The following is a 17214-nucleotide window of genomic DNA, read 5'->3' as shown; positions in this document are numbered from 1 at the left end:
GTGTTAGGCACTGTTAGGTACTAGAAGCATAAAGACAAAAACAAACAAAAAATAGTCCCTACTTCAAGGAGCTTATATTCTCCTGGAAAAACCTGAAAACAACTGTGTTTATATCTTATTTTCAAGACAAATTGGAAGGGAACAGGTAGAAACCTACTTTTCTTTAAGCTATGTAAGAGGAATCAGAAAGGAAAGTGGCAGTATCCCTAATGGAAGATGCTGATAAGCCCTGGATTAAAACAAGAAAGAAGTGAAGCCCAAGAAAAGTAGTCCGAGACCAACTGTCTGCAAGTATTTAACACTCACAGAAGGACCTAAGTGGTGGCACAGTCATCTTGTAAACTTTTTCTTCTCAAAGAAAAGAACAAAAACAAACCAGAAACCCTAGGGCTCCACCTCCCTGGGTAGTTAGTATACATGTACATATGAGCAAAACTCATTTTCTTTTTCTCTTCTTCTCTATGTCTCTTTCACTTATCTACCTGCTTGCCTGACTCCTGTTTTCTTTTTCATCTTTGTCTTAAACATAAATATATGACATGCTCTACCATCTTCCATCAGGTCACATCATTTTTGGATGATCTTGCCTAGTCCTTTTCACATAAAAGAGACCAAAGTGAGTATCAGCCATCACCTGTCTGAATGGGTCATTTTGGAACCTACAGAAATTCTTCCTCAAGAAGCAGTTCCTGAATTGGGCCCTGAAGGAACAAAGGGAATTCAACAAATGGAGATGGTGAAGAGGATAAGTTCTGAGCATACAACTGAGAATGAGCAAAGGCACCAAGGTAGGAGAGGGCAGGAAGAAAACAAGGGACAGAAAAAAATGTATTTGCAACATCAAATACGTAGGGGGAAACAATATGATATAAGGCTGCAAAGACAGGATGGAACCATGTGGTGGAAAGCTTTAAAAGGCAGAATTAGAAGTTTACACTTTATTTGTTGGACAGTGGGAAGTACCTGAAAAGTTTTGAATAGAGAAGTTTCACAAGTTTTAGGAAGATCATTCAATGAGCCATTTAAAGAATGGACTACAGAAGTACAGAGCAGAGGCAGCAGACCATTTAGCAGGGCATTATAGAAGTCTAGCTGAGAAGCAATGAGGACCTAAAGTAAGACGCTACCAGATGAAGTAGAAGAGAGACAATGGGAAAGAAATTGCTCAGGTACTATCAAAAGAGCCTGAAACTAACTGAATGTGGGGAATGATGGAAAGTGAAATGATTATGAGTATATGAACCTGGGTGACTGAGAGGATAGCAGAGCAACAATATAGAGGAAAGTTATGGAGAGGGTCAAGATTTGTGGGTGCATCAACAATCCGGCTAGCAGCTGCTATGGGGCCAACAACAACCAGCTCACAGAACGCTGCAAGCCCAGGTCCTTTTCATCTGCTTTACTAAGGAAAGCAACGTTAAGGGGTTAACAATCTTACTTTAACCCATCATACAAATATCATTTACTTAGTTCAGGAGAAAAAACCAGCACCCTGAATTAGACCAAATACAATTCGTAGTTATCAACATCTAAGTCTTCAGCCAGGGAGCTCATTACAATGGCTGGACCAGAGCCACATGCCACTCCTGCTGTGGCACAGAGCTCCGAGAGAGAATGCTAACCTCTGTGCTTATATATCCTCTTCAGGTCCCTGAGGGCCCCGACCTCACCCAGGCTGGGTGAGGAAAAGTTCCCCACCCCCGATATCACATCAGATACAAATCAATCAATGACTCCCAATTCTCTCAGTGCTGAGAAATACAAAAACATCCCACTTTATCTGCCCCATTCAAACAAAGGCCAGAATCATTACAGGTCAACAGCAAAAAGTCCCACCTTAATTACTATTACAGTGGGAAAGATGACAAATTACATTTTGGACTTGATGAACTTGAGAATTTGGTGGATATCCAGGTGCAGCTATTAGCAAGCGGTTAGAAATATGGGACAAGACTTCTAAGGAAAGGACTAGAGTGGAGACAAAAGATATTGTGACTCATCTTTAGTAGTATTTCTCAGCTCCTTAGTCTCCTCCACCTCCCATATCCAATCAGTAGTCAAATTTGGCATTTTTACCTCCATAACTTCTATCACACTTGAGTTGTTCTCTTTATTCACTATCTCAGTCACTATCTTAATTTAGGCTTGTATCATCTCACACCCTAAGTTATTGAAATAGCCTCCTAATTGGTTTCCCTTCCTCAAGACTCTTTCCTCTCCAATCCATCCTTCACACAGTTACCAAAGTGATATTTTTCTTAAGCCAATATGACCATATCATTACCCTAATAAATAAACTATGGTGGCTCCCTATTACCTCTAGGATCAAACATAAACTCTTCTGTTTGGTTTTTAAAATTCCTTCACAATCTGGCCCCAATCCATCTTTCCAGTCTCACTATATATTAATTCCCCTCCCTGTACTCTGCAATCTACCTAAACTGACCTTCTCTCTGTTCTTCATATATAATACTCTATGACCCATCTCCTTGCACCATACTTTGCATGAAGCCTTTCCTAATGCCCCCAACTGTTAGTGCTCTCTCCACCAAACTGTGATGTATTTAACTATTTTGTATATAACTGCATTTGTTCACCTTCTATAATTAGAGATCTACTTATTGTCTCCTCCCCCACCTTTATGCCAAATGTAAACTTCTTGAAGGTATGGATGAGGTAGGTGGGGTGGGATGGGAGAGGAGACAATAGCATAGCGCCTAGTGCAATGGCTGGCACAAAGTAGGTACTTAATAAATGCTTTTTGATTAATAACCTGTACAAAGGCCATCCCCTGTGCACAGAATTCACTCCTTCTTTACCTACACCTCAAGGAATCCCTTTCTTTCTTCAGATACAACTCAAGCACCAAACTTGAACTGAAGCCTTTCCTGATTCCATCAATAGCTAGTATTACTGTTATTATAATACAAATAATACTAACTATAATTATAATACAAATATCTTGTACTTATTTTGTACTTATCCTGCATATGTGTGCATATACATACACATATATGTCCATGTATATATTTACAAATACGTACATATATATACATATTGTTTCTCCCAAAAAAATATAAGCTTGAGATTAGGAACTGTTTCATCCTTTGTTTTTGTATCCCTCGCACAAAGCACAGTGTCTGGTACAATTATTAAGTGCCAACTACATTCCAGACACTGTGTGCTACAATAAAAAGAGGCAAGAGACAGTCCTTGCCCTATGGTGACTGGTGCTTAATCAATATTCGTTGACTGACTGATTGCTAATCTGTATAGAGGTGACAAGTGCAGTCATGGGATCACCAAATGAGAGAGCATAAAGGAGAAAAGAAGAGCGTCACAGATGAAAATTTAGGGAACACTCATGTTTAATTGCCAGGAGGAGGATAAGAAGCCAGGAAAGAAGGCAAAGAAGAAGTCACAAAGAAAGGAGAAGAAACATGAGAGTGTTTTATCAAAGAAGCCAAAAAAATGAGTTCATCAAAAGAGGAGAATGGTCAATAGTGTCAAATGCCACAGAGGATTCAAGAAGGATGGTAAAAGAAAAAGATGACTGGGTTTATTAATAAGATTTGGAAGCTAATGCTCAGAGCACTTCATTAACTCATAAGGATAGGATCTCTAAACTTAAGTTCCAATGCTTTGGCTTTACCCTGAAATTTACTTCTCTTGTAGACCCACCCCCCACCTTCATTGATCATTTCATCCACAGGAAAAGGAAACCCCTAAATGTATTACCTTCATAGGAAGCTTTGAATCCCAGCGAGCTGCTACTGCTGTCTGTCTGGAAGAGAAGCCACATTTGATGGTTGGTGCTAACAATCAGGTCTGGGACGGTGTTGCCTGTTAAACTGTCAAGAAAGAGAGAGATTGAGAGATGTGATCTCCCCACAGTTTTAACCTGAGCGCAACTTCATCAAAACCAACTCCTTCTTAGAGGCTGCACCTTAGTGCCTTGCAACCAAGGGACAATCAGTGTGCCTCTGCCTTCCATAAAACTCAATGTTCATGACTGTGATTGAACTCAAAGTAGAATATAAGCAGAACCCAGGGAGGAGAGGTGCTAGACTTTACATAGCATTTCCCAGGTCAATCTGATGACTTGGAGAGAATTTAAACAAATAAGAGCTGAATGCTCAGTCTGTGTCTGCACTAGCTTTTTGATAGAGATATAAACAGTCAGGTCCATTTAAGCCATGTGTCTATAACCATGTATAATATTTTGGTTTGTTCTTAGAAGGGCACTGCACAAGGGGAAAGAGCCACAGCAACCTTCCCAGTCATGGCCAGACTGCTGTAACAGCAGATTAGGTACAGCTTGCGTCATAACGTTGGTTGGAAGCCCTCCTTGCTACCAAGTTATACACAAAGAGAGGCATACACAAGCACACATACAGATATACCACAGATATACATCCATATTGCTAATTTCTTAAACCTAAGAAAAATATTTCTATTATCCAGTGAAATATAAGTGAAAGATAAGACTGAAAATTCTAATTTTCCGAAGGCAGAGAGGGCTGACATTCCCAGCAACATCGGATTGTTTGCTGAGAGCAATGGATGCCTCCAGAAGGGCTGTGGGGGAAAGGGTGCTATTCATAAGGGACCGCACAGATCAATTAACTAAATATTAATTATTTAATTCAATAACATTTATTAAGTGCCTACTACCTATAAGACACTGAAGATAGGACATATACTTCTCTCAATTAATGTATAAATTAATAGGTCCAAATGTATAAAATAATTATAACAAAAGAATGAGATAGCCAATCAGTAATCAACTAGTATTTGTTAGGTGTTTACCATGTGCTAGGCACTGCAGAAATACAAAGCAGTGGTCTAGGAAAAATGCTCTGAAAAACTTGCAGCAGTAGAGATCCACTTTCATCTATGAGGAAGTGATGGCAACATAGAAGAGGTAACATCTAAGTTGGGCCTTGATATAAGAGAGAGTTTCAACAAATATGAAAAGAGAATCCTCTCTAGTCGAAAGAAATTTGATGTATAAAATATACAGAGAGGGATAGTGGAGAGGAATAGTATGAGGTAAGACTGGAAAGCTGAGCTAAGATAGTCTATGATAGCTCTGGAATGCTGGAATCAAGAATTTCTATTTTATTTGATAGTTCCTAGGAAACTACAGAATGATTTTGAAATGCTAATATAAGGGCACTGTATTATAAAGATTACTCAGAAAGTCTGAGGGGGAAGATGAAGACTTCAGTTTTGGATCTGTTGAGTTTTAAGGTGCCAGTGGGAACATCCAGGTAAGGATGTTGGCAAATACAGGATTATACTTCTGGGGATATTACTGCAGATATTGATTTTGGAGTCATGGCATCCAAGTAATAATTGAAGCCATGAAAGTGGATAGAATCACCAAACGAGAAAGGGTGCAGAAAGAGGAGACTATCTAGCACAGTATCTTAGAGACTACTCAACTTTTTTTCTTAAGGGGCAAGAAGGAAAGAAGGAGGATGAAGAACTAGGAAAATAATGGTTGGGGCCTATTGAAAATGTCACACAAAGGGTCAAGGATGATGAGGATGGTAAAAGGGCCACAAAATTTAATAATAAGGATATCAAGGACCTTAAAGAAAGCAGTTTTAGTAGAGTGATGAGAACTAATGAAAGAGCAGTGAGCAGCGAGTGAAAGTAAGGAAGCGAGTGAAAGGTAAGGAAGTTAGAGGCAGGAAGTGTAGATGACTTTCTAGAATTTTGAGAGGAAAAGAATAAATGAATCATTTATAACGAACTAGAAGACATCTCAGAGGTCATCTAATCCAATCACCTCATCTTATAGATGAGGAAACTGAGACCCAGGAGAGTAACGGACTTGCCCAGAATCACACATTTTGTAAGTAAGCATCAGCCAAGATGGGCACCCAGGGCTGCTGCTCTCTTTGTACTGTCATGCTGCCTCAAAGCAAGGAAAGATAAAATAGTTTGAAGGGTTGGCAGTATAAAGAAAAAAAATAGTATTTTCCTTAGGATATGGGATAATTATGATCTGGGATGGGCCCAGTAGAGAATTGTCTAACTGAATTGAAATAAAACTCAAACTGAACGTTATACAAAGACTTTTTCTTTAGCCCAGAGCAAATAGCCTAGTACCCTAAAAAGAGATCTTGGGCTTCACAAAGCAATATGTATAAGTGAATCATTTAAGTATCTATCTAAAAACAATGGATAACAGGGGCTTTCAAAGACTTCAGAGAAATTTTATGCCAAATTAAGTATTTTTCAGATGTTCGTATTTATAAAGTTTATTTGATACTGTCTTCATTTTATACCCCCAACTGAATATGGATGTACCCTAATGTCAAGTTATGTTAACCAATAACATTTCACAAATCCATCATAATAAATTGAACTCCACCAGAAAGTCACAAAACCCCACCAAAACATTATTTGACTAACTGTTAACTTAAAACATTGCTCCTATGGAACTTTTGGATAATAACTCCTCCATCATAAAGTCTGTGATAGAGAAGAAGAAAAACCAGACATAGTCTAACGGAACAAGTCAGGCAAAGCCTTGGTGAAAATTTTAAAACAGATTTCAAAAGGTTCAGAGAAAGTGTACTCATATTGTGCAGGGGAAAACAGTCTAAGAAGAAAGAGGAAATATAAAAAATGAAATTCGGAAGAGACAAGCAGAAATATTGCAGGGAAATTCAGTCTAAGAGGATGAGAAACTCTACAAAATTCTGAAGACAAAAGCAGAAATGATTCTAATTTTAAAAAAAGGAGCTGCTTAAGACTCTACTGTAAATAGAGAAAGAATAGATGTTTTAAAGAAGATAATAGCAACAGCAGGTTAGCAACAGGTGTATATAAAAGAGTAGCAGAGTCTATAAGAATAATACCAAGAAAGATAAATAACAAAATGAGGCAGTAACTGACAAGAAAAAAATTTATTCTATTCTTAATCTATGTAATGCACCAAAAAAGGATCAAATAAAGGATAGGACTGCTTGTCATTGATGGACTGATTGTGATGAACAACAATGAAAAGGCTGAAGTGACTCAACTCTTATTTTTGCTTCTGTTTTCTTTGTCAAGGAAAATGATCTTTGGACCAGAAAGGACAGATCAAAAAAGGTGAGCATGGAATGAAAAAACAAGAAAAGAGATAGCAGCATCTGTCTGATTTCAAAAGATCACAAAGCTCTAATGAACTGCATCCTAGAGTAGCAAAAGAACTTTTAAACATCTAAGAAAATGGGCAAAATATGGCAGAACTAGAGAAAAGCAAGGGTGAGTTTTCGTTTTTGTCTCCATTTAAAGGGAAGCAGGAGGAGTCTGCAAACAAAAAGATTCTTGAGATTTGATGTGGATTTCTAGCAAAATGCTAGAGCACATTATTAAAGAGACAATTTGTGAGAACTTAAAAAGGGAAGCATAGAGCACAGATCAATTCAAAGTCAGCATCAAGTACAGATCACTCCAGATTAGTCTCATTTCTTTTTTGTAAACTAACTAGACTTCTAGAGTTCAGGGGAAGGCATTTGACAAAGCCTTTCATAAGAATATTGTGGACAAGACGATATATTACAGGCCAAAGGATAATACCACTGGGTGGATTTGGAAATGGTTATATATTTGGATCCACAGAGTAGTCATTGATAGGATAATATCAATTTTGAGGAAGGCTGGTGAAATGTGCCACAGATGTGTCCTTGACTATATGATATTCAATATTTTTAATATATGATTTGGATGAAATCATAAATATTATGCTTGACATATTTTCAAAATGACATAATGCTGGAAGGGATAACTAAAACTATTTTGCAACAGAATACATGAAGATTTTGCTTGACAAGCTAGAAAAAAGGCCAAATCAAGTAAGACGAAATGAAATAGGTATAAGTGTCAACTCTTATATCTTGGCTCAAAAAACCAGTTTCACAAATAAAAGCAAAAGGAGGTGTGATTAGCTGCAATTCCTAGAAAAGAACTTGGGGTTTTTACTGGAATGAATGCTCAACAAGAGTCAAAGTGTGACATGGCAGCTAACAAAAGCTAATGCTGTCCTAAACAGTATTAAGAGTAATATATCTCTAGAACAAAGGAAGTAATAAGTTTTACTATGTTGTGGCTCGAACAGACATCTGGAATACTGTGTTCAGTTCTAAGATAACATTTTAAGTATGTCACAGAGAAGCTAAGGCAGATCCAAGAAGGGAGAAGGGATGATAGCCTTGAGAAGAAAACATTTATGGGAGGTATGGTAGCTGTCAGGAGAGCTTTAGGTTTAAGAGGAGGTTACAAAGAAGAGGCACACTGAGATTCAATTTAATCTGCTTGGCCTAAGAGGGCAATACTATAAGCAACTGCAAAGACGCAAATTTAGACTTAATGAAATGAAGAACTTTCTTATTAGAGCTATTCAAAACTGTAATGGCCTGGTTTGGGCAGTAATCTCCCTCACTGAAAGAATTCAAACAGACACTGAATATACATTTTGCTCTGGGGGAGGAAGGGGCACGGAGGAAGATGTTACAAAGGTTTTTGGTCAGGTGCAAGTTACACTCGATGGCCTCTACGATTAATTTATGCTTCTGATTCTGGGAATTAATTCCTCTTGCAATATCAATTCAATTCAACAAACATCAAGGAAATACAACAACACTATGCAAGGGCCTCGGAATTCAGACATGAAAAATTACATAAAACCTGCCCTAAAGATTACGTTTTATAAGTATGATGGCACATGCCAATAAATACAAGCTAGAATTTGAAAGACAAAATGCAGGAATGGCACCAAATACACACATGGGTACTGCTTCAGGGAAGCCACAGAAAAAGACATTTGATATCCTGGCCTTTGACTATCTCGGAATAACTAATCTGACTGCATCACACAGATGTTAGTATTTCCTGTATTGTGATAATGGCAATGTGGGGAGAATCAACAGGGAGTTGAGTACAGAAAGGATATTTCAGAGTTGTGGATAAGACCTGTATAGGTGGGAAGATGTAGAAGAGAAAATGGAATTTAGGCAACCTACAGACTTTCAGACCTATAAACTTGCCTGTGATGTAACAAAGACAGAGAGACAGAGACAGAGAGAGAGAGAGAGAGAGAGAGAGAGAGATTGATTGATTCAGTGAGGCATAATAGCTGCTGTATCTTGGCTGAAGAAGAAAAGAAAAAGCAAGATACAAAGAACTCATCATTTAACTTGAGGAGGAAAGAAGTACTTTAGGAAGCCTGGGGTCTATGAGGGGTAATTGAAAGAAGGTAAAGATAACTCAGAGCAAATCCACCCCTTTATAAGATATACATCTTGAAATGGATAAGACTTTGGTGACATAATTCTCATTCATAAAGGGCCAAAATGTCAGACTTGACAGCACTCAGTTTGTTGGCACCAAAACCCCTAGAATGTAAATAACCAAATAAGAGACTCAATGGCAGATCTCAGAATCTGTAATGAACAGAAGATAAAAAAATTAATAAGAAAGAAGTGTATGTGAGGAGTTCTAGAAGAGCACCTCCAGTCAGGAAGGTAGTCTCAACCCCATTCCAGTTCTGCTTAGAACTCCCTTGGAGACAAGGCATATCTCCTAACATTTAGTAGCCTTTGATCACAACTGAAATGAGTGGTACAAATGGGCCAAGAACAATCAGATGAGTTATTCCCTAAACTGATGCCACCTTAGACACGTCACTTAAACCTGGAATGCTACAGATTTATCTATATGTCAAATGAATATGGTCCGAAATTTCTCCTTCTTCAAGGACAGAGGAGTAAAGAAGTCGATTTCTAAGAAAACGGAGAGTAGAGGATAGGGAGAAAAGCCAGGGGCTCCTAAGAAAGAAGTGATAATACATTCTAGTGATTATTGTCTATATTAGCTATGAATAGCCATTCTTACCTAACATTTAAACCTATATTACAGAATGCAGAATCCTGCAAATAGTGATTCCTCTAGATCTTAGGCTGGGCAAGAGAAGGCAAAGTCTCAGCAGCCTGACACTGAATTTTCTTAGTGTGAAGCTGCATATGTCTTATGAGGAAAGAAATGACGCCCACGTATATAAATTAAGCAGAAACCTTACTCTAGGTTTAGATCTAAATTGGAAAAAGGGAAGAGGTACCACCCCTTTAGTATGAAAATAGAAACATTTAATTAGCCAGATAATATTAAACTTCAGGATGAATGAGCAAAGTTCTCCACATTCAAGTTGGACAATACTTTTAATGACATAAAAGAGAGAAAATCGGCCCATCCAAAAGGAAGGAGGCAACAGAATAAAAAGCCAAACCAAATTCAGAGAAATCCAATAAATCTTTCCTCTTACCACTAACCAAGAGGCTATTCATTTTCATTTAAACTCATATATTTAACCTCTGTTCAGTGTGGGCAGAGGCAGACAAAACGTTCCTAAAACTAGGGTGCTCATCTCTTACAGGTTTCAAGGATTTAGTATTTAATTAAACTGGCCTGAAGATCAAGCCACTTTTTTTTTCCAGAGCAAAAAGCATAGTACTAATCAGCTGAAAAACTCCTCCACTCAATAAGGGACATCAGGTTTATTCTGCCTAAACCCATTTCTTCCATAATACTGCTCAGCATATCTTCCCCCAACTAGTTTTTCTCCTTTTACAACTCTGGTGGGAAAATAAGTTTTGCTTACACATAGAGAACTGTTTTCTGGTCCCCATCCTGCCCACCATCCCCCACAGTCAGGGTGTCATAGCCTCTTTCCAGGTCAAATTCCTCAAAAGTGAGCTTGATCACCTGTGGGAGAAACACATTCATTAGTATCAGAATATGAGGCAGTGAGATTTCTCTGGTTATCATTTTAAAAACATTTTTTAAATAAGCAAAAGCTTCCAACAAAGAAAATGCTAACATTTTCCTCTTTGTACTGATAAGTAGCTATTCCCCAATAAGTACAAACATTACTGAAGCCATCCTTTAAATATCTCATTCAGAGACTATTGTTTTTTCAGGTTGTAATATAGGCCTGGGACAGGAACTATGATTTCACAGGTACAGCAAACTTCTGGGTGAGAAGATTTCCTTTACCATTAAGATCAGCACCTTCTCTGCAAGTGACTTGCCCAGAGTCACACAGCCAAGATGTGTCACAAGCAGGATATATCCCAGGTCTTCCTGACTCCAAGGCCGGCTGTCTATTCTCAGTAAACAATGTTGCTCTCCACTGTCTGGATCCTTGCTCAACAAACAATGATATTTCCAGAGCCTCTTACTATTTCGAAGGTCTTCATAGTAAACGAGGATCATTAAGGCAATATATTGGTTTGGTCCCACAAATCAGTAAATTGAAATGCCCATGAGTCTGGTAACAATGTCCATTTAAAATGTGAAATCTGCAACCTCCTAACCAAGAATAGCCAGCAAAGGTCATTTCATCCATTCTCAACCATTCACAACAATCCTATTCTGGATTGTCAGGGAAGGAAATAACCTAATATGTCCCTTAACCTAGTGTAGGCTATAAAGAAGATCTTATTAATGGTTAGCAAAGATCTCCTCTTGTTCATTCTGTACAGTTTATTCTTCAGCAGAGATGGGAGGCAACTGGTCGCCAAACATTTTATGTGACATTTCATAAATTTAACATTAACACTGTCTTTCTCTGACCTGAAGGAAGTTTTTCTTCAGATACTCCTTCCAATCTTTACTTGATCCTACCTAACATCTTCACTTTCCCTCCAGCATATTTAAAATCTATATAACCAAGATCCATCTAGTGGCCATATGAAGCCAAGGCAACATAAAGGAGGGCAACTCCCTAAGTCTCACAGAAAAGATTCCTGCAGGTGTTATGCCATGTTTTTCAAGTTGGCACTATTCTTTTTGATTGAAGGTGGATTGCCAGGATGTGCTAGTAACTCTGGAGTTCTTGGAATTGTGGTTCAAATTTAGGTAGCTACTGTCTATTTCTCTATCCTGCTTAGTACAGAGTTCTGTATTTAGTTGGTATGGCAACTATACATGTTAAATGAAGGACTGGCATCCAAAGAATAGTTTCCACCAATTACTTTTTTAGCTAATGATTTTGTTTGCAATTTCTTTACCTAGCTAGTTTCACCTTCCAGTTTCCTCACCTAGTACACTTGATACACAGAGGATAACAACTTCAGGCAAATAAATCCTTTCCCCATCTGTCTAAAGGATCTCAAAATGGCACCATTTATAAGGCTCCCTCACCCTTTCCAGACCCTTTCATAAGGTTGTATTCTTCCAAGAGGAAGTCTTCCAAGACCCTACACCTCAAACTGATTTCTACTTTTCTTTATGTGTTCTATGCCTCATGTAAGTCACAGAATAACAGAATATCAGAGCTAGAAAGGTCCTTAGAGAACATTTAAATGAAACTTCTACTTGAAACATGAATCCTCCTTACAAAATTCCAAATTTTCATGCTGCCTCTGCTTAAATTCTTCCAGGGACAGGAAATTCAAATAGGTTATAAGTTCCTTTAAAGTAAACAATGTCTTTTTCTTTCTCTTCCAGTTAGTCCCTATCTTAGGTAAGATGTGGTTGAGGTGCCCTCCACAAGTCCGGAACACCAGAAATTAATGAATTCAGGTTATGATCTCCTTCATAGTTTGTTAATGAACACAGAAAATGCACAGAATCTAAATTTCTAGTCCAATGATTACGTGAATATGCCCAATAGCTCCCACTACAATATTACTAACAAGTCATCACCCAGTCTCAGAATGAAGACTTCCAACTGAAGCGGAACCCACCAACTCTCAAGGAAACATCTGGGTTATGTAGTGTATGTTGATTTTTTTAACAAAATTGATACTTGGATAAGTAGTATAGTCTGCAGAAAAGAAGTAATATTGCTTTTGTTTTGTTTTATTTTTAAGAGAAAGGCCCGCATAAAGAGGGGCTTTCATTCTTAAAATCTAGATTAGCTGTAACATCTGCTTGTTCAAGATGGAGAATGGTAATTTATCAAAGCATACTTTCTTAAAAACTCTTACATAACACTGGCTCCATGATTGGAACACTATTATTAATGTGGGAATGTAATGATGAAATAATGTAATTAACATAAAGAACATAGTTCTCTACAGTGGCACACATCATTACGTGAACCAGTCATTCATGTAAACTGCTTTTTAAAGAGTATGACCCTAATTAAAGAGCTAATTACACTAGGTATAACATATACTATCACCTTCGTGTAGCACAACAAGATACCTCATGTAATATTTATTTGTGAAACTTTTTCTTCTGCTTTGCTTTTGGTTAAATCCTGAGGTTTCTTTAATGTGTCATTAATTAGCTGTCCCATAAGGATCAAATGAGATAATGTATATAAGGGACATTACAAACTTTAAACTACTACATACATATCAACTATTATTATGAACAGTAAAAATAATGGTATATGATGATAAACCAGAACAGCAGTATAGTGTAGCAAAAAGACAGCTAGTCTTAGAGACAGGTTCTCACCTCTTACAGTGTAACTGGGTAAATAACAACCTCTCAGTAACCCAGATAACTTTATAAGGCTATAAGTTGCAGGGCATGGCTCAATCTGCATTGTAATAGAGTTTTTTCATCTATATACCAAATGAAATCAAAATTTTTGTTTAAAAAAGGCTAATTTTTGATCAAAGAAATAACCACAGAATCATACACTTAAAAGGCACTTCAGGAATTCAATTAATATCTGAACCAAAATCATCTTTACAACACATCTAAGAATTAGTTATACGACCTTTGCTCAATCACCTTAAGTGAAGGCAAACTCAATATTATGGTAGCCCCTTTCACTTTTGGATAATAAATTTTAACGTTCTTTTTTGTTAAGAATTTAATCATTAATATTATATGAACATTACAATATACAAAAATGAACAAAAGGGAGGATCAAAATGTACTTCTCTTAACACAGTTTTAATGTATATTAAATTTAACATATTAACATATTAAATTCTAATGTTTTGTCCCCTTTTTAACTTTTTTTCTGTATATTCAAAAATATTTTATTGACATTCTTGTCACATCTCTAACATCACCCATTTGCTCACAACCCCCCTCCACACACACTCCCATGGAATCCCTTCTTTTTAACAAATAAACGTAGCACAGGCAAAAAAAATAAAAAATAAAAACTTAAGTTTTCTTTGAAAATATATTTACTTTGTACCACTACTCCAACACATTTTTGCCAAGAGGTGGGCAGCATGCTTTATCATGAGTCACTGCATTTAACACACTTCTGAAGTTTATCAAAATTGTTTTCTCTTACATTACTGTCATCATCATGTAAACTGTTCTTCTGGTTCCACTCATCTCAATCTGTATCAATTCATACAAATCTTCCCATGCTTCTCTGACTTCATAATATTCATCATATCTCGTGGTGCAATAGTGTTCCGTTACACTCATACAACACAATTTGTTCAGCCATTTCCCCAATTAATTAATGGGTACCCACATTTTTTCCAACTCTTTGCTACAACAAAAAGTATAGCCATTAATAATTTTTGTACATATGGGTTTTTTTACTCTGCTTTTGATTTCTCAAGTATATACCTAATAGTGATACTGCTGAGTCAAAAGGCATTTTCAATTTAGTGACTTTTCAGGTATAGTTTCAAATTGCTTTCCAGAGCAATCTGACCAATCTATAGCTCCAACAATGCAGAATGAATATGCCTGTTCTCCTACAATCCTTCCAACAACTGATATTTTCATCTTTTTCTATCTTTGACCATCTAATGGGTGTAAAGTACAACTTGCGTTTCTCTTATTATTAGTTATTTGATACATTTTTTCCCATGTAGTTGTTGACAGTTTGTATTTCTTCTTTGAAAAACTTGTTCACATCCTTCCAGGGATAGGGAACCTAAGGACTTAAGGCCACATGTGGCCTTATAGGTCCTCGGGTGCAGACTTTTGACTGAGTCTGAGTTTTACAGAACAAATCCTTTTGTTAAGGGGATTTGATCTGTGAAGTCTGAATTCAGTCAAAGGGCTACACCTGAGGACCTAGAGAGCCACATGTGGCCTCGAGACTGCAGATTCCCCACTCCTGCTTTAACCATTTATCCACTGGGAACGTTTCTTACTCTTTTATATTTTAGAGTGCTTCACCTTCTTCCTTCACCTCCTTCCAACCCTATTTAATACTAAAACCCACCTAAAAAGGGTTAGGTGGTAGGAAGATCCACCAACAATAGGAATACTCTACCCCCTTATCTTCCTCCTTTGCTCCAGTTGCTCATAGGGCTTGGATGAGATGGGATTCAACAAGTTCCTTCCTTCTGATGTGATGGAGAACAACCAGACCTTACCATGTTTTGTCACTGCCTCCTAGGATCCTCTAGACCTCATTCTCTGCCCAGCTTCTATTCCCCAGTTTCCTACACTGTCACCTTAACTATTTATATTACCTAAGGAACTCTGTGCCTTTGCCATCCACCCCACTCCTAGGATTTCCAAGCCCTTCCATTTGTCCTGAATTGATCTTTCTTTTATATGTTGTCTCTCCTAATTACAATGTGAGCTCCTTGAGAGGAAGATCTATCTCACTTTTCCATTTATATCTCTAGTATTTAATATAGTGTTTACGACATGGTAAATATTTAGTATTTTTTCATTAATTCATTCAATTCTCTCTCTGTATTGTAAATATCAGAGCTTTATCCAAGAAATTTACTACAAAGATTGCCATACCCCACATCCCAAATAACTGCTTCCTTCAAATTCTACCTACATTTATTTTGCTTGTACAAAAGCCTTTTGGTGTTACCGATTTTGTCTTCTATGATCACCTGTATCTCCCCCTAGCCAAAGTTGTGAAAGCTATTTCCTTCCCTTTTCCTCCAATTATTCAGTGATATGACTTTTCATATTTAGGTCATGTCAATTCTACTTATTAAGAAATGACACTGTGGATAGAGCATTGGACCTAGAGTCAAGAAAACCTGAGTTCAAATTTGGCCTCAGAAACTTGCTATGTCTCCTTGGGCAGTACACTTAACCTCTGCCTGCCTCACTTTCCTTATCCGAAAAATAACAGCACCGACCTCTCAGAGTTGTTTTGAAGATAAAATGAGATTTATGTAAAGCACTTTACAACCCTTAAAGTGCCATATAAGGCCTACTGATGATGATGACGATGATGATAAGTTCTTCCTCAAGGCAAAATTTAATTCTTTGTAACTTCTACCTATTGTGCCTAATTCTGCCCTATAGCCCCCTCCCCCGAAAAGAGGCAAATATAAGAAACAAAAACTCAAGTCTGATTGGAAACAAAAAAACTTTTAGTTTTAAGTTGCTTGAAAAATTAAGTCACCAAGCATGGTGGCATATACCTGTAATCTCAACTACCTAACAAGCAGATGCTGTCAGATCTCTCAAGCTCAGGAGTTCTGAGTGTCAATGAACAATGCCAATCAGGCACCCACACTAAGTTCAGCATCAACATGGTGAACCTCTTTAGGTAGTCTAAAGAGGGATGAATTGGACCAGGTCAGAAACAGGGCAGGTAAAAGCTCTTATGCCAATCAGTAGTGAGATTATGACCATGAGTACACATCATGCCTGGGCAAGGTAAGGAGAATCAGTCTTTAAAAAAAAAAGAAGGGAAGGAAGGAGGGAAGAAATGGAAGGGGAAAAAAGAAAGAAGAAGAAGGGGAGGAAAGGGAAAAGAGAAAAGGAAAAGGGGAAGCAAGAAGGAAAAGGGAGGAATGAAGGCCCCCAAATTCATTGAATAGGGAAATGATATGACCAGAACCATATATTAGGGAGACTATTCAATCAGTGGTACAAAAGGCAGACTGAGAAGGAGATATACTGAAGGCATTAAGATCAGTTGAGTCTATTACAATCACCTAGGAGGTGATAAGAATGTCAACTAGGGTGGATGGCAGCTGTCTCAGAAGCAGAAAAGAAAAAGAGAAGGATTTGAAAAATATTCCTGAATTAGAATTAAAGAGTATGATATTCGACCTCATTAATAGGTGAGGAGAAAAGAGAAGTTAAGGATAAAAAGGTCTAAAATGGAAAGAATTGGATTAACAATGTTATCATAGACTGAAAAAGTGAAATTAAAAAGAACAGTAGATTTAGGGGAAAAGATAACAAGTTTAGCTTTGGATGTGTTCATTTTGAGAAGCTACAAGGACTATGCATGGTGAGATATTTGAGTCTTAAGCTGGGAGGACAGCTCAGTGCCGAAGATAAAGA

At 37.5% G+C, this 17214-nt stretch overlaps 1 protein-coding gene across 1 annotated transcript in view; it reads right to left on the bottom strand.

Moving 5' to 3' along the window:
* Positions 1 to 17214, bottom strand: part of CSMD2 (CUB and Sushi multiple domains 2) — an 842922-nt gene that overhangs the window by 378894 nt on the left and 446814 nt on the right. The window contains exons 11-12 of the mRNA XM_036743760.1: positions 10658 to 10761; positions 3739 to 3851 (exon numbers count right to left, since the gene is read on the bottom strand). Of these exons, the coding sequence (XP_036599655.1) occupies positions 3739 to 3851; positions 10658 to 10761 (217 nt within the window). The remainder of the gene's footprint in view (positions 1 to 3738; positions 3852 to 10657; positions 10762 to 17214) is intronic.

This window comes from Trichosurus vulpecula, chromosome 2, assembly GCF_011100635.1.
Source record: "Trichosurus vulpecula isolate mTriVul1 chromosome 2, mTriVul1.pri, whole genome shotgun sequence".
NCBI classification, from domain to species: domain Eukaryota; kingdom Metazoa; phylum Chordata; class Mammalia; order Diprotodontia; family Phalangeridae; genus Trichosurus; species Trichosurus vulpecula.
The sequence above is the reverse complement of the archived record's forward strand: the minus strand, read 5'-3'. Positions and strand labels throughout refer to the sequence as shown.